General features: G+C 38.4%; 1 protein-coding gene across 1 annotated transcript; it reads left to right on the top strand.

The window, feature by feature from the left end:
• The first annotated feature begins 784 nt into the window (after window positions 1-784).
• PLRG1 (pleiotropic regulator 1) lies at window positions 785-12,294 on the top strand. The gene is made up of 15 exons (XM_015860928.1): window positions 785-897; window positions 2,062-2,168; window positions 2,712-2,854; window positions 3,079-3,132; window positions 3,240-3,333; window positions 4,316-4,406; window positions 4,594-4,695; window positions 5,096-5,188; window positions 5,537-5,686; window positions 5,808-5,909; window positions 6,338-6,440; window positions 7,013-7,121; window positions 7,970-8,109; window positions 8,834-9,027; window positions 9,681-12,294. The coding sequence occupies exons 1-15, from the start codon at window positions 814-816 to the stop codon at window positions 9,738-9,740; spliced, it is 1,626 nt and encodes a 541-aa protein (XP_015716414.1). The 5' UTR covers window positions 785-813; the 3' UTR covers window positions 9,741-12,294.
• Window positions 12,295-20,492: the final 8,198 nt, after the last annotated feature.

Here is a 20,492-nt window from a genome sequence, read left to right as displayed (position 1 = left end):
GAACTGCGAAAAGAAAGCATTGACCTGATGGTATTCCGGTATCTCTTTGTAGCATTCCGAAATGGTATTCCAGAACATCTCTTTGTACACTGCTTTTGTCCTGGAGAGCTACTTACTGGCAGAGGTGTATGTGTGTGTTTTTAGGAATGAATTTTCATGTGCCGCCTCTTGTGTTTGCTTTGCCAAATCATCTGCCCATGGTGCAACACTCTTTACACAAACCCCATCCTTGTATGTTGGCTCCTTTAGGCTGAACACATCACAGAGGTAATTTGGGCCAAGGGGGAATAGAGCCATCTTGGGCCACTGATAAGCTGTGCCAGTAAATGTGATTTTGAAAGGAATCCAGTTGTTGGCAGCTGATTTAGAAACGTCCTTGGAAGCCGCTGGCGTTGTACATGTCACACTGTGACAGGGTTACTGTAGAATTAGATGTTCAATTAGATGTAAACGTTTGGGGGGGGGGGGGTCTTTAAAAAAAGAGTGTAATTACAGGCCTCTGTAAAATCTAAGGATGCTGTAATAAGTAGCACATGTAAGTGAAGTTTTCTTACAAAACACAGATCTTTCTTTTCTCGGATTGCTACAAAGGTCTCTATTTCAAGGAGGTTTTCCTTTCAAGATGCACTAAAAACGAGCCCGATTCACTCAGCAGACGACAGCACGCAAAGTGCCGAGACTGTAAGTTCAAAACAAAACAAACCAACATATTATTATTAAAACAAACCAAGAACAAAACGCCAGTGCAACACCGCACCCTGGCGTTGCAAGCTCCTCAATGCAGCCCGGCGCACCCGATTTGCGTCACTTCCTATGAGGTATAGAGCAGGAGCCGGACGTGTCTCCATCGCTGTCGGTGGGGAGCGGGGAGCGGGGAGCGACGGCGCCATGGTGGAGGTGAGGGCGGTTCAGTTCTTGTGTTACTGAGTGTTGTTGGTAGGAGCACAGAAGATGCTGTGCAGTTCTCCTACGTAACAGTTCTTTTACTGGGTGTCATCACTGTCCAGAGATATCTATAGTTGTTCACCTCCTGTTGTGGAGGTATTGAGTTACCTATTGCTTTTATTGCGACAAGCAGACATTTGCTACTGTAATTCCTGTTTCTTTTTGCAGTTGCATGGAATTTCTAGTTCCCAAGCCCTATTATAGATGTTCTTTATTTGATATCTAGATTTTACAGGACCGTCCTGAGCTAAAAGTTTTGTGTGGGCCCTACTGAGTTAGGGGAGTATGAAGTGTGGCAGAATGGGGCAATGAGTGGGTAAGCAGAGTCCAGGGCAGGAAAGCAGAGCTTAGTGGAGGAAGCCCCAGCTTAATGGAGTGTGGAGGCTGGGCAGCTGAATGGTAACTAGAGCCCGAAGTTCTTAATGCTTCCACTCTGTGTTGCTCCTATTTGTGACATACAGAGCGAGCACAAAGAGGCTCATACTCTGATTATCACATCTCTAATTATTTATTTATTGTGCCTTGAGAGGAAGGTAGGAATTAAAACCTGAATTGCGCGGTCCTAAACAAATATTCTATATAAGCTAATAGCTTTAAGTTCTACTATTTTGGCCCTGACTGAGATATTAACAATTATTAGCTTTTAGTAATGTGTAATTTCAAAAGGACAAGAGGCTTTGTCTTATTTGATCCCAGGATTACTTCTTATAGTAAACATCACTGTTCTTACATAGGGTGACACTGTGCAGAAACTGATGTTCATTTTTATGGAGGTAGTGCAATAAAGGAATGTTTTCAGAATCAGGTACTTTATTGTTTAGGTATAAAAGCATCTAGAAAACATGGAAGATAAACGTATTCATGTATTTTTAGATGATAGTGCAAATTTTTTCTGGCTTGTCATTTCTGAGAAACTGGGTTTTACTTTGAGCAGGCATTGAATTAAAACAACTAATAGATATACTTGAATCTGTAGTTTCTAAGAGGAGCAGTGTTTGATGGGAATAGTGTTGTATCATATGCAAGTCTGAAATTGCTACTCAGTTTCTTTTTCAGATTTCAGTTTTTCATTTAAACGTGGCTAAATTTATTTAAATATGCTTTCCTTTATTTTAGGAAGTCCAGAAGCACTCTGTGCACACACTTGTGTTCAGATCTTTGAAGAGAACCCATGATATGTTTGTAGCTGATAATGCCAAACCTGTACCATTAGATGATGAAAGGTGAGTGCTGTGGCTGAGTTTTACTTTGTTAGCAATTGTTCTATAGAATCATAGAATCACCAAGGTTGGAAAAGACCTAAAAGATCATCTAGTCCAACCGTTCACATTACTATTAGCTCCCGCTAAGCCAACACAACATCCAGTCGTTCCTTGAACACCCGCAGGGTCGGTGTCTCCACCACCTCCCTGGGCAGCCCATTCCAGTGCCTGACCACCCTTTCTGAGAAGTAGTAGTTCCTAATGTCCAGCCTGAATATCCCCTGCCACAGTTTGAAACCATTCATCTAGTCCTATCACTAATGACAAGAAAGAAGAGGCCAACCCCCAGCTCACTACAACCTCCCTTCAGGAAGTTATAGAGAACAATCCTATCCAAATCAGGAGTTTGGGTGTTCAGTACAATTAGCAGTTAAGGGAACTGAAAAGCATGAAGATTGTAATGTTAGCTGTATGAAAGGTTTCCTGTTTTTTAAAATATTTCAAAACTTAGTAGCAGTTCAAAAATCAGGATTTAATCAGGATTATGCTCTGTTCTTCCAACAGCCACAAAGTAAAGATGGCAGTCAAGCTGCGTACTGAGTACGGCTCAGTATTGCACATGCCTACTCTTAAAGAAAACATGAGAGAGAAAGGAGGCCCAGCCACTGGGGATCCATATGGACATAAACAGTATTCCGGAAATGAAGGTTTGTTATTCCTAGTACCATGTTTGTTCTTTGTTTTCACAAGGAAACAGTAGGAGACTTAATTCATTAGTAAAACAAGCAAGTTTTAAGGTAATGCTAGTGTGTGCTATATTTGGGTATTAGAGAGCTAATAAGGGTTGAGGATGTTGTCAAATTGAGGATGCTTTGCACCACCTACTCTGTTGTACTGTTTTGTTTGAATGCGTTATTTTGTTGGTCTTTAGGAGAAGAACTGGAGTATGTGATAACTGGCACACATCCATATCCACCTGGGCCTGGTAAGTAAAATTCTGTGTTTAAATCAGGTATTTCAGAGTTAAACTGAGATTTTTTTTTTAATTATTTTTTTAATTTTTTAATTTAATTTTGTTTTTTTTTTTTTAAGGTGTGGCTCTGACAGCAGACACTAAGATCCAGAGGATGCCGAGTGAATCTGCAGCTCAGTCCTTAGCAGTATCTCTTCCTGCTTCTCAGTCCAGGTACTGCTTTATTACTTCATTAACATTTGCATAATCTACAAGAACTACAAGTCAAAACAAAGTACTTTGAATATTCAGCTTTATAAAATACCTGAAAACCTGATCTAATGGTTTGCAACCTTGCCCATGGCAGGGGGGTTGGAACTAGATGACCTTTAAGATCCCCTCCAACTTAAGCCATTCTGTGATATGATTTTAAGTTGGTCAGATATCATCTTGGTGTATGCAGTGTTCTTTCTTGGCTGTCATTAGAGGCAGTGGACAGAAGGGGGAGAATGGGGATCACAGAATAACAGAATTGTAGGGGTTGGAAGGGACCTCTAGAGATCATTGAGTCCAACCCCCCTGCCAAAGCAGGTTCCCTACACCACGTTGCACAGGTAGGCGTCCAGGCGGGTCTTGAATATCTCCAGAGAAGGAGACTCCACCACCCCCCTGGGCAGCCTGTTCCAGTGCTCCGTCACCCTCACCATAAAGAAGTTCTTCCACACATTCGTGTGGAACTTCCTATGCTGTACTTTCATCCCATTACCCCTAGTCCTGTCCCCACGCACTACTGAAAAGAGACCAGCCTCACCACTATGGCTCCCACATCTCAGGTATTTATAAACCTGGATCAAGTCCCCTCTCAGCCTTCTTTTCTCAAGGCTAAACAGACCCAGTTCCCTAAGTCTCTCCTCATCCTGGAGATGCTCCAGGCCCTTTACCATTTTTGTGGCCCTCTGCTGGACTTTTTCCAAGAGATTCCTGTCTTTTTTGTACTGATCTAGATCTAGATAGGAGACAAAAAGAGGAGCTTGATTTGTGGGTCCTCTTGTAAGTTGAGTTGGTCAGAGACTGGAATAGGCTGCCCAAAGAGACTGTGTGGTCTCCGTCCTTGGAGATGTCCAAGACTCAGTTAGACACTGCTCTGTGATATCTTATGGCTTACTTTTTAAAATAGAGTTGATTTCAGTTGGTTGACTGTTTTCATTCAAACTAGGTTGGATGCAAATCGGACAGCTGCTGGTGTGGGTGAGATTTACAGACACGCTGGGATATCTGAGCGTTCACAGCCTCCTGGGATGTCTGTGGTGAGTTTGTTGCATGTCTGATGTGAAATATTGGCAGGTGCTTTTTGGTTTCATTTCTGTATTGTGTGGAGATCTTGCTACCTAAGCTTCATTGGTGTTGAGGTGTCAGGGCAAGAAGGTTTTAAATTTTATGTGAATAGGTAAGTTATGAAGTAGAGATAGATGTACTCTTCTTTTTAATTTGCAGGCTATGATGGAAGCTGGCGGAAACAAAAATTCTGCATTAGTACCAAAGAAGGCTCCAACCATGCCCAAGCCTCAGTGGCATCCACCTTGGAAACTGTACAGAGTAAGTTGCAAACTTACAATGTGAACACAGATGGGAAAGTGTATGAATTAAGTTCTCTTAGGGTTTGGTTTTGTCACTGTTTGTTTAAATATAATACTATATACAAACAGATTTTCAGGAAAATCTTCAGAATGCTGGAGTATTAGATAAACACAAAACTAATTGTTAAAATCAGTGTTTATGAGAAACACTTGAACTCAAAGGAATATGTGTTGATTCTGCATACAACAGTGTTAGAACGTGCTCTATGTAGGAATTAAGACAAATTCCACTTCAATGCAGTCTGCCAAACTGCATGTGTTGAAGCGTTCTAACAAATTCCAGTGTTGGGGAATGGAAGCTGCATTGGGTGATATGTGGGTGTTATTTCAAATTTAGGACTTTTTCTCTTTTTCCAAAGGTTATCAGTGGTCACTTGGGCTGGGTGAGATGTATTGCGGTAGAACCAGGAAATCAGTGGTTTGTTACTGGCTCAGCTGACAGAACTATTAAGGTAAGAGGTTGAATGAAGTTGCTGCCAAATGAAGCTACAGAGGGTTTTTTATTGTTTTTGATATTTAAAAATTTCTTCAACCCTTGGAAAAAGTGTCTCACTATACACAGGATGCCGTGTACAGAGATGCAAAATATTTTTCTTTTACTTCATGGTCACAAATGGAAGAGAATTTGTGGAGTATTACTAATAATTGAGGTTTCGTTTGTTGTATATTAGTAGCTGAAGAGCAAATGTTTGTTACTGTGATTTTTATTGTTAATTGACCTTACTGCATCTTACCTGGACTGTTTGCCCACGCTATTGCTCTGTAGCTTTTAATTGCCTACCTCAAATATTTTGGTGCAGATTTGGGACCTTGCTAGTGGCAAGTTGAAACTATCTTTGACGGGACACATTAGTACTGTACGAGGTGTGATAGTAAGTGCAAGAAGTCCATACCTCTTTTCCTGCGGAGAAGACAAACAAGTGAAATGCTGGGATCTTGAATACAATAAGGTAAGCTGTGGTTTCTTAAATTGGAATTAATTGGTAGTGGCAAGCATAAAAAATAAAAGCATTTGGAATATTATTTTAAATATTTAGTTAAAACATGTATTTTTTTTTTTAATTCATTTAGGTTATCAGACACTACCATGGTCATTTAAGTGCTGTCTATGGTTTAGACTTGCACCCAACAATAGATGTCCTGGTAACGTGTAGCAGAGATTCAACAGCACGAGTAAGTATAACTTTGTGTTTTAATATCTTCCATTTGTGGAAGGGGCTAGTTAGCAGGAGTTAAGAACACACATTAAAATGAGAAGTTCGTGTTAACTTTGTTTTCTTTTGTAGATTAAAAATCTAAGCCTTCAATTATACCCCAAAAATTGTACTCCAAATTATTCCTTAATCTACTAGATAAACTCCCTAAATATACAGGATTACTCTGTGTGATTTATGTGCATATCTGGAGATTTAAAGGTAGGCTCCCTCTTGAAATATACCCATTTAAGCAGTTCATCTTGTGATGAGCTGCTTGGTGAACAAAACAATTTAAATACCTAAACATATGGCAAGGAGATAGTGTAATCAATTGCAGTGTCTAAAATCCATAACATATGCATCCTTCTTGGTCTGTTTGCTTTTTATTTTATTGTAATTTCCTAGATTTGGGATGTGAGGACAAAAGCCAGTGTGCACACGCTCTCAGGACACACAAATGCTGTAGCAACAGTGAAGTGCCAAGCTGCAGAACCACAAGTTGTTACAGGTAGAGTGGACATGATTTTGCAAATACCATAAGTAATAAACCCAATCTTAGCTGTATTTGTCTTGTATTTCTGTGAGATTCAGGCCTTTTCTCTTTGTTAATTTATTAAATTCATTTCTCATTAGCTTTCTTTTGAAAATGGGCCCTGCAGTGGTTAATTATACCATTAATAGTATGACCTAAGGAAATATAGCTATGTATTGTTTGAATGTCTTTCTGCATTTCCCATGCTGTAGTTAATAAGAAGTGCATCTCTTCCATTATGCCAAAATTGGAGCTGCAGCAGCAGCAAGGATCCATAAGCAGGGGATTTCTGAGATACTGGAAGGGTGGAAGGTAGATTCCTTGCCCTGAGCTCTGTCCACGAGGGTGTTTCAAGAAAGTCAGGCCTGTGTTTGGATGGGCTGGCATCCAAGGCCTTCTCTGCTTCAGTTTTCTCGGGAAATAAATGCAATTAATGCCATAGTTAATAGATACATCAATAATTGTATATTTTTCAATATTAATTTTTGTATGTTTTATGAGAACAGTAATAAAGATAGAATAAATAGTGTTTTTTTATTTCATTGCAGGCAGTCATGATACTACCATACGACTTTGGGATTTAGTGGCAGGAAAAACTCGTGTTACTTTAACAAACCATAAGAAGTCTGTAAGAGCAGTAATATTACATCCAAGACAGTAAGTTTTCCTTGTTCTTTTACCCTCTCATATAATTCATGGTGTGGTGCTGGAAAGTCAGCGTCAGCCCTGATTAGGAGTGGCAGGGCATAATAATGAGGAAAAAAAAATAATTACAAAAACCAAAAAAGCAAACAAACAAACAGAAAACCCAATAAGCATATAATGCTTAAAAATGTATATATCAGTAAGCTATATGTGTAGCACCTTTACTGCTCTGGGCTTCTCAGGAATTGGTTTTCATACCCAGAATATATTGCAGTCAACAGAATTTCTTTTGCATGTGCTTTGGCATGTTCCTTGAAAAATCAGCAACACTGAGCATGATAAAGCTAATAATAATTTAAGTAACTGATTGGTTATTAGCAGAAAGAGACACGTTTCTGTACAGTTTCTCAGCTGTGAATATTACTAGTGGAGGCAGTGATTAATAACAAGTGATTTTTTTGTAATGTGTGCTTCGTTGCTCAAGATGTTTCAATCCAAGTAGCCTTAAAAAAAGAAAACGTTCTTGTGGGTGTTTAATCTTTGAAGCAGGTGTTGTTTACGATGCTGTAGGTTAAGATATCTTCGCTTTGATACATCCCAAGTTTATCCAGATAAGTTACCATTAAGACAATGGAGAAAACAAACTTGCATAGAATTTGCTTTTATTTCAGTATTTTGTCCTTGCTTGTGTGGGTTTGGAAACCAAAACCTTTTTTCCCCTCTGATACCTCTGCTGATGATGCCCTTCTACTGAATTTCTCAGAATAACAACAAACGAATGTATTATCTTCCCTGCTGTCCAAAGAAATCTTTTATACCCCCTTCTATATCTTCAATATCCTGTGCTTATTTTCTTTCAGTTATACATTTGCATCTGGTTCTCCAGATAACATTAAGCAGTGGAAATTCCCAGATGGAAACTTCATTCAGAACCTCTCTGGTCACAATGCTATTATCAACACATTGACTGTAAATTCAGATGGAGTTTTGGTCTCAGGAGGTAAATGAAAAATGCACATTCATATTCTTTCCCACTCCTCACAATGTACATATGACTGAAGGTTCTTAGGGTCAGGATGTTCCCTTAGCTCTCTTGGACTTATAAACCTGCTATAGCCTACATCTTTGTTTTGAAAGAAGTAGAATCCCTTATATTTTTTGGTTCTGCATGCCCAAAAATGTGTTTGAAAGCAATCTGAAATCTCCAGTAGGGAAGATATTTCTGAACAGAGAGCTTAATGTTCAGAATATCAGTCTTTTCTTTGCTTCCAAAGCAGTGTGCTGCCTTGTGGGTTATTTGATTCAAAACGGGATGAGATTCTGAGGAAGCTTCACCAGCCTACTTAAACAAGATGAATCTTCCCTCTTAGCTAAGAAAAACAGGAAACCTGAGCAACCTGATCTAGCTGTAGGTGTCTCTGTTCTTTGCAGGGGAGCTCTTGGCTAGATGGTCTTTGTAGGTCCCTTCCAACTTAGATGATTCTGTGTCTGTGTTGTACTTCGAATGTTGCTTTCAGTTTTGGGCTCATAGAGCTTCTCTTTACAAGAATGATATTGAGTCGCTCAGACCATGTGCAAAGAAGAGCAGTGAAACTGTTGAAGGGACTATAAAATAAATGTTATGAGAAGTGGATATGGAAGCTTGATCACAATACTGTTTTTAGAAGAATGGTAGAAATTAACTGGGTGAAGTACTAATTATTTTTGCTTTGATTTATTTTCAGCTGATAATGGTACTATGCATCTTTGGGACTGGAGAACTGGCTACAATTTCCAGAGAGTACACGCAGCCGTACAGCCAGGCTCTTTGGACAGTGAATCAGGAATATTTGCTTGTGTTTTTGACCAGTCTGAAAGCAGATTGCTAACTGCCGAAGCTGATAAAACCATAAAAGTGTATAAAGAAGATGATACTGCGGTATGCCAAAGCATCTCTTTTATATATTTTCATGAATTCAAAAGATTTCAAGTAAACTTTAGGCACAGCAGCAAGGAACACGTATATACCCTTGTTGAATCTGTTCTGTTAATATTTGAAAAGAACATGTATGCATAAATCTAAAGAGGACAGCAGCTTCCTCCTAATTTCTTATCAACTGCTATAGAGCAGATAAGTTGCATGTCCATCAAATCTACTCAAGTCATTTTTGTTAAAATTTGGGAAAATCTACCCAAAATAGCAGCGGATTTTGTGTTTAGAAGGTGCTCAAGAATTTTTTAGTTGTAATCATTAAAACATGAATTAGCAAGAGGGTTACGTTTTAAATACACACACACACACACACACACACACATATATATGTATATATATACGATATGGGTTTATTCCCACCCATCACCTCACAAAAACAGGAAGAAAAGATAAAAGCAGGAACAAGTTCTATTGTGTCTTTCAGGCAGGAATGATATTGTAATTTAATTTGGTTAAATGAATTGGGTAACTTTATTGCTTTGTATAACATGGAGTATATATCCTACGTAAGTAATATTTTAGACTAAACCCTAATTACAGATTATTCTCAAGTTAAAAACAGAATAATTCCTTACGGGGCTTCTGTTCTTCCCTTTCAGACTGAAGAAACTCATCCTATCAGCTGGAAGCCAGAAATTATCAAGAGGAAGCGATTTTAATGCAGCAACATACTTGTGCTATATTGTCTTCTTTTTGTCTTTTTTGAGAGCTTTCAGTCACATTTTGTTCTGCCTACAACAGAAGTGCAGGAAGTCAGCCAGTCTTTGCTTTTTCAGTCTGTTTTCCAATAAATTTTATTTCTTTCTTTTTGTCTTTTTTTTTTTTTTTTTGATTGTGTGATCCTGGCAAACAGGTTGCAGCTGTCAACCTTCTTTTTGTGGAGCATGTGCTGCTGTTCATGAAGAGGATAAATGTACAGGTGGTTACTTGTTTTATATGCGTCTACTGAGCGTGAATCTGAAAAGATTTTGGTGAGCTGGAAGGCCCTTGCTTTGTTCCTAAAGTAACTGAATTCACCCTAGAGTCCATCTACAGGAAACTTCTTGAGTGACACTTTTAGATTGTAGAGCAATGTTGTTTACTGTGTTTGTGTTTAGTAAATACTGTAATGGAACATTAAATATGCTCAATTGCAAAATAACAGGTTAACCAATAAAGAAATGGGATATTACAGTAATAATGTAGTTTCCTTGGACGGCACCACACTGGCAATCCTCAGTGGCTTTGTTATTGAATCAAATTGACTTTCCAAGAGTTTCTTTCCCTAGGAAAGCTTTCATATGCAACTCCATATCTTTGCTTATTTCATTTTGCAGTGGACCTGATATAATGAGAGCCACTGTCAGATTATATTGCTTAGTTAGCACGGGGCTAGGACCAGTTGACTTTATAAATCACGTGTCATGCTTTCTTTCAGTTATCTGAAGTATTTGTGACATTCAGTTACAGGGAACTCCTAAACCTGAGTTCTGAAGAAAAGCTCTTAAGTGATTCCAGTCTTAATTTTATTTAGTTTTGTCTCCCTGTGATCTTACAAAGGGTTTAAAGTACGTATATGCATGTATGTATATACACACCCTGAAAGTTTACTAATACTCCTGAAGGGGCAAATGTGTCATTGTGTTTACCACAGTCATGCAACTAGCAGTATCCATGTAATGCTCTTTGCTGCAGTTTCTCTTTGTTGTTAATAATGTTCATCACCACCTACTAAACTTTGTTCTTCAGATTGTTACACTTGAGAACAAAATAGATGGGAATTATGGTGTTCTTAGAATAGAAAAATAGAAAGTTTTAAAAACATGGATTGAAAACAAGCATTCACTTCATGAACAGCCGTAATAATTTCAGTTTACTTAAAATAACTTTCAGGAATTCTAAAAATTAAGTTTTTATTTTCTTGTGATGTTTAGACGTGATGTTTCAATGGGAGATGGGAAGGGAGAAGAGTGAACTACAGTAATGTGCGCAATCCCCTTTAGAATCATAGAATGGCCTGGGTTGGAAAGGACCAAAATGATCATATAGTTTCAACCCACCTGCCATATGCAGGGCTGCCAGCCACCAGACCAGGCTGCCCAGAGCCACATCCAGCCTGGCCTTTAACCTGCTTCTCTTTGGGTATCTGCCTGGCCTGCAGTTCCTCACTCATACAGCATTAGTTTTCTTGCTGTCTTAGAGCACGGAGAAAAGTACACTGCTTATCCTTCATTAAAAAGTGAACGTTAATAGAAGATATTCACAGGTTGAATTCCTCTTCAGAACCTGTGTTTCTTCCCTGAAGGAATCTGCTCGCACAGAAGCAGTAGTTGCCACAATGTTCTCTGTAGTGCTGTTGGTAAAGATGAGGTTTAGAAGTGAAAGGCTGCGTCACCACTGTGTTGAATTGTCCTTTTCCCTTTTGGCTCTGTAATATGCTGTCCCAGTTCTCAGTGTGACTTGTTTTTTTTTTTCTCAGTGTATTCTTTACCATTTGATTTGCATGTTCCTTTCCTTCCCGAATGTTTTTTCTTCCACTAATGTGAATAATGTAACATATACTTGTGTAATTATTATCCAAGACATTGAGATTCATTTAAAAAGAGATAAATCAAAGTTCATCTGAGTGCTTCTGTAGTGCAAAGTAAGCCAAGATGGTGAGCTGATGCACACAAGTCTGATTGTGTAGGATGCACAGTGAGATTAGATTTGCCCACGTGGTCTGGAGGTAAAACCAGATGTCATCCTTGGGATATATTTTACATGCTGCAGTGTGAGTTAAAGGAATTCTGCAATGGAGTCTCAGCTTAGACAATTGGTACATCATGATATCTGATGTCTCCTGAATGGGATCAAATCATGAACATTTCTGACGCAAAGCTCGGGGTTTGTTTTATACTGTACAGAGTTGCAGAGGAATAAGAAAATGGGCTGTTTGTGTGTGGTTTTTTTTTTCAATGTAATAATTTTTACAAATGCATAACCAGTAAAAGTGATAAATTCTAAGATCACTCTTTGCTATATAATAAGGCATATGACATAAGCTCCGCAGCTGGAGTGCTGTCATTTGCTACAGCCTGAAAGTTGTGCAGAACAGTATGTAGTTGGCAGCCTAAAGGCTTACAGAAGTAAATCTTTAACAGGCATTTTCTTGGTCCTGTTAGATAAGAATTAAAGTGTCCGCCTGATATAAGTGACAGCATTTTAGCCATCAATAAAACCTTCAATATGGTATGATTTGGTGTCTTCCTTTCCTGCTTGTGCTAGTAATTCTGATCAAGGGGGTCAGTTTTGTTTTACAGAATGTAACGCTCTATTAGCAGGACTTGAAATGGGTGAAGATGACTATCTATGGAAAATGGTCCAGAAGGAGAATATATATATTATATAGACATGTACACTATATATATAGTTAGTGAATCTCTTCTTTCCTATGAGAGCAAACAACTCTTTGATTACAGTGAGTGTCACTAAAGTACCAGCACACGTTTTAACATTACATTTGTATTGAACTGTCTTCACAAACCTGGGATTTTAGTGTCAGCAACAAGGTACATCAAAAGAGATATGGTCACTACTTGTCATAAGATTAGTGCTAGCAAATTAGTGCAAAGATGAAAATGAGCAGCAGTTCCAAAATGGAAGTTCCAAAGGGTTCTGGCTTTATACTATATCTCCTTCTGGCATTGTCAGACTGCCTTGTTACTTCTGTCTCCAGCAATATGTACGAAACTGATGATTTCATGCAATACTTGAATTGTAGTGGAGTGATGGAGTCTAAAGGATATTCCTCTTCTGGTTAACTAAGTGGTCCTGATGATCCATATCAGTCCTTTCCTGCTTGAGATATTCTGAGGAATGTCTGAGGATCTGGGATCATTACTCTTATTAAAAAATATAAATCCTAAACCTTGCCTTTCCATTTCAAATGAGCTTGAACCCTCCGGGAGCTACATTGACTGATGCCTATTTCAGTTGACCTTAACTACACACTCTGTTACTTCAAATGGAAAAGCAAGTGTTGGTCCTTATGCTCAAGCCTCTGGATGTCCTCAGTCACTGTTAGCTTTCTCTATCAATTATGTCAGTTTTAGCAATATGTTAAAAGTATTTGAACGGCATTCACATTGTATTCTGTTTTTCCTATCTTTCCTGTATTGCTTAACTGGGATTTTGTTTCCTGAAACATTATATGGAACAAAATAGCCTATGTGTGCATGGAGACATACTATTGGGATATCAACCAGAATGTATGAGAATACTGATATAGCAGTGCTAGTGTTTTGAAGCTGTCACCAAAAAATGCAGAGTGTGGACCTGTCTCATTCAGTATAATTGTCTCTACATATTGTTTCCCTTTGGCAGTCTGTTATGTTTCTGCCTGTGAGAGAAACCCAGAAGGGACTCGTGGAGCTTTAAAAACATGGAGTTGCTCAAAAATAACAGAACAATGCTGGAAAGAGCGATGCATTGGTTGTTAGAACTCTGTTCTCTAACCTGCCTGCTCAGCATTTGACCATATTCTACAAGTGCAAATATTTTGCCATTGCAGACAAATAAAAATGAATATCGAAATGAACACTTATATGTGCAGCTAACTAAACTGCGTGTGCAGATTTGGAGAACATAAACAGCTTCATGCTCTCTTAGGTGCCTATGGAAGTATGGGTCTTTGTGAATGTTTTCTTTAGTACATCTGCACAGAGTTTACTTTTACCACAGTTGCTTGTTAGAATAGCAGCTGTTCTGCTACATTACTACATTACTTTGTTTAACCTGCCAGCACACCTTATTAAAAATCAATGTACCAAAATTGTTTGCAAAGCATTTTAAGCTGTTTGACCCTTCACTGCCTCTTCAGAGACCATGTCTTAATTCTCTCCATGTCCCTGCTGGCCAACTGTCATTGGAGATAGGAATAGCAGTCCTGGGGTGGCTGCTGTTCTCCTGATTCTCATTACTAATATGAGCAACATCAATACAAAAACAAGCAGTTGCTTTGGCATAGGGTAAGCAGGTGATAGATTATTTACTCAAGGAGGTGAGCCAGTTGACTCTGAGAAATCCAAGTGACTGTAGCAGGTTCCCTTTCCTTTGTGTCCTTCTCCTTCTCACTCATTAGTTGTGATGGATGCATACGGTGAGGTGATGAGGTCTGTAGTAACTGATACCCGTTTTTCCCCCATGGAAGAGGACATATGATACTTTCAGATCAGTGCTGTCAGAGGGAGTTGAGTGCAGCCCGGCCTCTGTCATATGCTGAGAGATCAAGCTACAGAATCACAGAATCCTTCCCTTCAAGGACAGGCTGTTGTTGACATCCAGGTACTTCTTGGTATTATATGAATGGTAAAAAAAAGCAGTGAAACAGTTTTGGGAGAAGCAAAGAAAATAATCTGAAGATAGGAAAAAATTTGGAACTAAGCATGTTGTTTTATAGCATAGTATCTCGTTAGTTTGTTTTTCTCTTGAGCAAGTAAATGAGAGGGCAAACTCATCTTTGTTTTGAATGCAGAGCAGCATTGCGAGTTGCTTCATGAATGGAAGGTGTTTATGCATTTGTAGGAGGCCATTACAAACACTAGAAAAGAGAAGGAAAATATCTACTAGCAGTGTTCAAAGTTCCTGTATTTGGATGCCTATGATTCAGTGGGTACCAGATGGTCTTATCTCTCTTTCTTTTTCTTTTCCCTTTTCTTTTTCATTTTTCTTTTCCCTTTTCTTTTGCTTTTTTCTATCTCTTTTTCTTTTTCTTTTTCCTTTTCTTTTTCTTTTTCTTTTTCTTTTTCTTTTTCTTTTTCTTTTTCTTTTNCTCTTTCTCTTTCTTTTTCTTTTTCTTTTTCTTTTTCTTTTTCTTTTTCTTTTTCTTTTTCTTTTTCTTTTTCTTTTTCTTTTTCTTTTTCTTTTTCCTTTTCCTTTCCTTTTCCTTTTCCTTTTCCTTTTCCTTTTCCTTTTCCTTTTCCTTTTCCTTTTCCTTTTCCTTTTCCTTTTTCCTTTTCTTTTTTCTTTTTCTTTTTCTTTTTCTTTTTCTTTTTCTTTTTCTTTTTCTTTTTCTTTTTCTTTTTCTAATTCTTTTCCTTTTCCTTTTCCTTTTCCTTTTCCTTCTCCTCCTCCTCCTCCTCCTCCTCCTCCTTCTCCTCCTCCTCCTTCTTCTTCTTCTTCTTCTTCTTCTTCTTCTTCTTCTTCTTCTTCTTCTTCTTCTTCTTCTTCTTTTTTTATTTTCTTTATTTATTTTCTTTATTTATTTTCTTTCTTTTTTTGGCATGGGGATGAAGAATAGAATTAAGGAGCATCTGGTTAAGTACTGATTGAACTCTGCTGTAGCATGTCAAGTTTGTTTCCTGGCTTCAAGGTGTACCTAGTATATATAAAGGTGTACCTAGTATATATAACAACATGGATATAATAAAAGCATACATATAATAACATATTCACAAGTAATGAATGATTAAACTGTCAAGGAAAATAATTCTAATGGCACCACCCCTGGTAGCATTGGGAAAATATGTCGGTCTTCATGTTTTTATTACAGGTAATCCCACTTCCCACAGGGAGACCTGTCTTCTCTCAAGATTTCAAGCGCTTTGTCATACCTGAAAACTGAAGACCTGCTCAAGTGTTAACTTCTGTGAAGTTGCTTGGTAATCATCTGACAGCTAACAGGAAACTGTGTTTTAATGTTACTGAAGATGACAGTGCTTTTTATTTTGAAGTAGAAAGTAGGACAGGAGACCTTCTTCTTTACAAGGGACTTGACTATGAAACATCTTCACACTTCTTTTTGCAAGTTATTATAAAGGATTACAATAATAATCCCCCACAGAATAATGCTGTCTTTCTCAGTGTTGATGTAGAAGATCTGAATGATCACTCTCCATATTTTGAAGAGGACTTCATAGTGATTGGCATAAAGGAAAATGTACCTGCTGGCACTCTGGTTTACACATTCAGTGCAAAAGGTGGAGATGGCAGTTCTCCAAACAGCAAAATACAATATTCCATGGAAATTAGTAGCATGGCTGAAAATCCATTTGTTGTTCATCCTTTGTATGGTACCTTAGTTACAGCATCCCCACCGGACAGGGAGATTACTCACTCTGTAATCCTTATGGTGTCAGCAACAGACCAGACAATAAATGTGGTTGATTGCAGATGTGATTCTCTGACTGCAAGAATTGTTATTTTGGATGTCAATGACAGCAGTCCCAGCTTTATATCTTCACCTCTTTGCTATGTCATGGAAGATGCAGATGTGGGCCTCCTTATGCACCATGCAACTGCAAAGGAACCTGAGGGAAGAAATGGACATGTTACGTATTGCTTATTTTCAGGCAATGAAAATGGATCATTTATATTGAATAGAATCACAGGTGCTGTAACTCTCTTGATCCTATACTGTACTTATCATGGTGACATTTGGGAGTGTATACAGTGCAATAACAATAGTTTCTCAGTTTCTTAACAGCAAACATGCACTAACGTCTTCTGACCAGAGAGGGGCAATGTCAACCAAGAATTTCCAGCACTTGAACTGTGCGGGAATTTTGAAAACCACCCTGGATTTCCAATATAGTTTCACATACATGCTGAAGTGCACAGGATGTTACAGATAGTTGGGTCTGGAGATAGTTTTGCGTTCAGTAATACAAAACATGTTATATGCAGTTGGCGGAACCTGAAGCAGTTACACTGAACCTGTGATCTGCATTAAAATAAGAAATGAGGAGAGATTTTAAACTCTCAAATACTGCTGCATTTGTCCCAAAACTTGTCTCAGCTCTGTGAATGGTTTTCTCTTCACCATGGGTTCGATTTCTGCACATCTTTACAATTGTTTAAGATTGTGCTATACAAAAATAAATAAATAAATAAATCTTGTTAGCAAAATGGCCTTCTGTCTCCAGTAAGACGTCCCATTTTAAATCAGAGCATGTTCTGATTACAAAAGGCTGATGGGAGATACACAGCTCAACAGAAATGGAAGAGCCATTTCCCCACAAGAATGTGAAGCATCTGAAAATTAGGAAGAAGCCAATATTTGTATATACGAAAATCTTTGTGATAGCTGAGCAGCATTACTGTCTATTTCTGTCTCCCTCACTCTTCATCTATTTTGTTATTGGATCATTTGATAAAAACAAATTAGCATCTGATGTAAAAAATGGATGCATAACATAGAAAAGAAATAGCTATCTTGAATTCCTCTTTCTTCTTACGCCATCCCTCTTCCTGATATTATTATTATTTTGTATTCTGCATTTTATGGGAAGTACAGCAGGAGATGCATTTTGTAAGCCTTTAGTAGGATGGAGCACTACTGGCTTGGCTGAATGGAAAGGCACTTACGGCCTGCTGGGTGGCATGTGGCTGGCCAGTGTGCGCCTGCTGGTATAAGCATGTTAGGCTGGAGCAGCACTGTTGCTGATGGTTCCTTCCTGGTTAATTCTGTCTGTTTGTTTAATTAGTATTATTTTAATTTATATGTTTTCCAGTAACCAGAGCCCTTCTGCTGGGGCTTTTTACCACATTTTCTATTTTTGGCCCAGTGTCATATGTAGCAGAACAGTTCCAAATACTGAAAGAGATGCTCATAACGTAAGAAAATGAGATTTATATGGGAGTCATGCAAATATAACTCACTTTTATTACTTTTTTGAGACAAAATTTTTGAGTAAGAAGACTCCTCATTGTGTCCTTGATTTTTTATTTCCTATTTTTTATATCATTTTTATTTGCTCTTTAAGTTGCAGTTCAAATCCCAGGAATATTTGCGTAGTCTCAGTAGGGGACTTTCTTCTCTTTATTGTTTTTTCCACCTTATATGTTCCCTCAATGACCACAGGGAGGAATCATTCTTACTGACCATCACAGCCATCATCAGCCTTATGTTTTATTTGTTTTCCTACTTTATGTATTATCTGTGAAGAGAAGAGCAAGTAGCTGTCATCTGCTTCGTGTTTGCTCCAAGCTTTAAGCTTGATTCCACTTTAAAAGGTCTTTCTGTGGAAATCACTGCTAAAATTTTTGCCTATACTGATTTATTTTTATTCACATAAATCATCTTACACTGCTGACTTGTACCTGCACATTACAACAGGAGCACCATGAAATCACCCTGCTCTTAATGTCTGCAGGGATAGAGGTCCCTGTCACTGGAGCCCTGTATGTTTTGGCACCTGTGTTCTTTCAGCACTTCCTGTAAATAACGCTTACTGTGAAATCTGGCAGTCAATATGCTGGGCTGAAGCAGTTCTATTGCAGAAGACAGACGGCTAATAGTTGATACCATCCCTGAATCCCACATGTCCTGCTTCTTTTTTTTTTCGCCCCATCTGTGGTGTGTTTAGGTAATTAAGGGTAGAAAAATGCAGATAAAGTTGAGAATGGCCTTTTAAAGTTGGTTGAGTAATTTGGATAGGCTGTATTGGTAATTAGCAAAATGTTCTCCTTGATTGCCCCAACAGCTGTGATTTCCACCCCCCACCCCCTTTTTTTTCCTCTGGAAAGCTGGAAAGATTTCTGTAATTCTTTTGTGTGTGTTTTTTCATGAATAAATCCCTTCCTTGAACTGATTTAGATGAAAAAGCATTTACAGTTATAATTCTTTCAATCAAATGTCATTAGCTTTGTTAACTATTTAGCAAAACTATTCAAAGGAAAACAAAGGCAGTCATGGACATTTAAAGCATAGGCTCTGTTTCTTCTCTTGCAATAGTGTTTCTCCATCAACTCCAGCTTAGATTGTCTTATTTTCTGCCATTCTAGTTGAGAACAGAATGCAGTGTTAACTCTGACCAGCAAGTTTAGTATTACTAGGAATGCTGCAGTTTTCCAGATACGCTGTTCCTACACTACCAGAAGATTGTGATGGATGAAAAAAACAAAGAATTGAATGAAATTTAATTAAAACTAAAAGGGCAAATAAATGAGCACGATTGTACAAGGTGAATAGTAGTTGCATTTCATGTAGAATGTGGGATTAAACTCACTAAAGATCTCATAATAGAGAGTATTTTCCTCTGAAGGGTGTTGAAAACAGAAGAAATATGAGAGTCTGTTTTATGGTCATAACTAGTAGGAATGTGGAACCTCATTTCTCGTTCAGCTCAGGCAGCTTTGGAAGCATGACTTGTGAAGTCCTGTACAATTTTATCCTGCTCTTCTACTATCCTGCTACTCTAGATAGTGTTAGGACAAGGGGGAATGGTTTTAAACTAAAGGAAGGGAGATTTAGATTACACGTCTAGGGGAAATTTTTTACTGAGATAGTGGTCAGGTGCTGGAACAGGTTGCCCAGAGAGTTTGTGGATACCCCATTCCTGGAGGCAATTAAGACCAGGTTGGATGTGGCCCTGGGCAACCTGATCTAGTGCATATTCTAGTGGCTGGAATCCCTATTTTGGAACTTGATGATCCTTGAGGTCCCTTCCAGCCCGAGAATTGTTAACAACTGTATCACCGGACAGGGAAACCCAGGAGGTTTTCAGTATTAAAGGTAACAGCATGAAGTATCTATGACTGCTTGTTCAATGGGAGGTGAGAATGGATGCGGTGTTATTATCGGAGTTAGTCTGGGTTACATGGAATTGCTAATATTTTCAGGAACAGGGGAGTATGTGCTCAACAATTAAGATTGTAAGAATCTCACGATTCTTCACAATTTTAAATTTAATTGCCATTATTACATGTTATAAAGTATGTCTGCCATTCACTGCAAGTGAAAATGCTGATTTTTCTTCGGTCAACTGCTTCATATTTACCTTCCCCTTTCCTCCCCCACAAAATCAAGACCTTGAAGTGCAACTATTCACTTCCAAGAGACAGGTTTGTAGAATAGAGCAAAGAGCAACTAATTGCAGTTGTCAGCAGCGCCTTATAGGTTTCTGGAATTTGTAGCTAAGGTTGAGAAGAGGTCACCTTGTGATACAGCATAGTCGTAGGAGTCTTTATAATGTGTGCAGCTTTGGGAAAAAAAGGCACACACCTGAAAAAATAGCTGTTCTGTAAATTGATATTCTGTATTTACTGTCATTGACACCCACTGATTTTATATGAAATTATTATAAGAGTAATAAAATACGCAAAAGATGCACAAGCACATCAGCTGCCCTTGCAATTGGATCATATTATTGTAATAAACATGGTGGTGGGCACAAGAGATTCTTTTTCCAAATGCAATTGTTTGCTGTGATTTTATTTTTGTGTGTGGAAAAGTGGAAATGTTAGAGAATACTTCACACTAAACAATACATCTGGAAAACTGTAGGTCACTCGTATCTTCGACAGAGAGGATGTCAGCAATTTTACACTTGTAATTGAGTGCCATGACCTAGGCAGTCCATCAAGTCCAGCAGAAGTTGCTGAGCGGGGGAGGCAAGAGAATGACATGCTGTGCAAGGACCCGCAGCTTAAACTGAGAGAAAAGAGGGATA

Source organism: Coturnix japonica, chromosome 4 (assembly GCF_001577835.2).
Source record: "Coturnix japonica isolate 7356 chromosome 4, Coturnix japonica 2.1, whole genome shotgun sequence".
In the NCBI taxonomy this organism is placed as follows: Eukaryota; Metazoa; Chordata; class Aves; order Galliformes; family Phasianidae; genus Coturnix; species Coturnix japonica.
This window is presented reverse-complemented; position numbering and strand designations above follow the sequence as displayed.

Bases quoted from the DNA above. Each gene is read 5' to 3' on its own strand.
- PLRG1 (XM_015860928.1), top strand. From the start codon at position 814: ATGAGGTATAGAGCAGGAGCCGGACGTGTCTCCATCGCTGTCGGTGGG. The intron at 4,407-4,593 runs GTGAGTTTGTTG...TTTAATTTGCAG, and splicing joins AGCCTCCTGGGATGTCTGTG to GCTATGATGGAAGCTGGCGG. The intron at 9,028-9,680 runs GTATGCCAAAGC...CTTCCCTTTCAG, and splicing joins ATAAAGAAGATGATACTGCG to ACTGAAGAAACTCATCCTAT.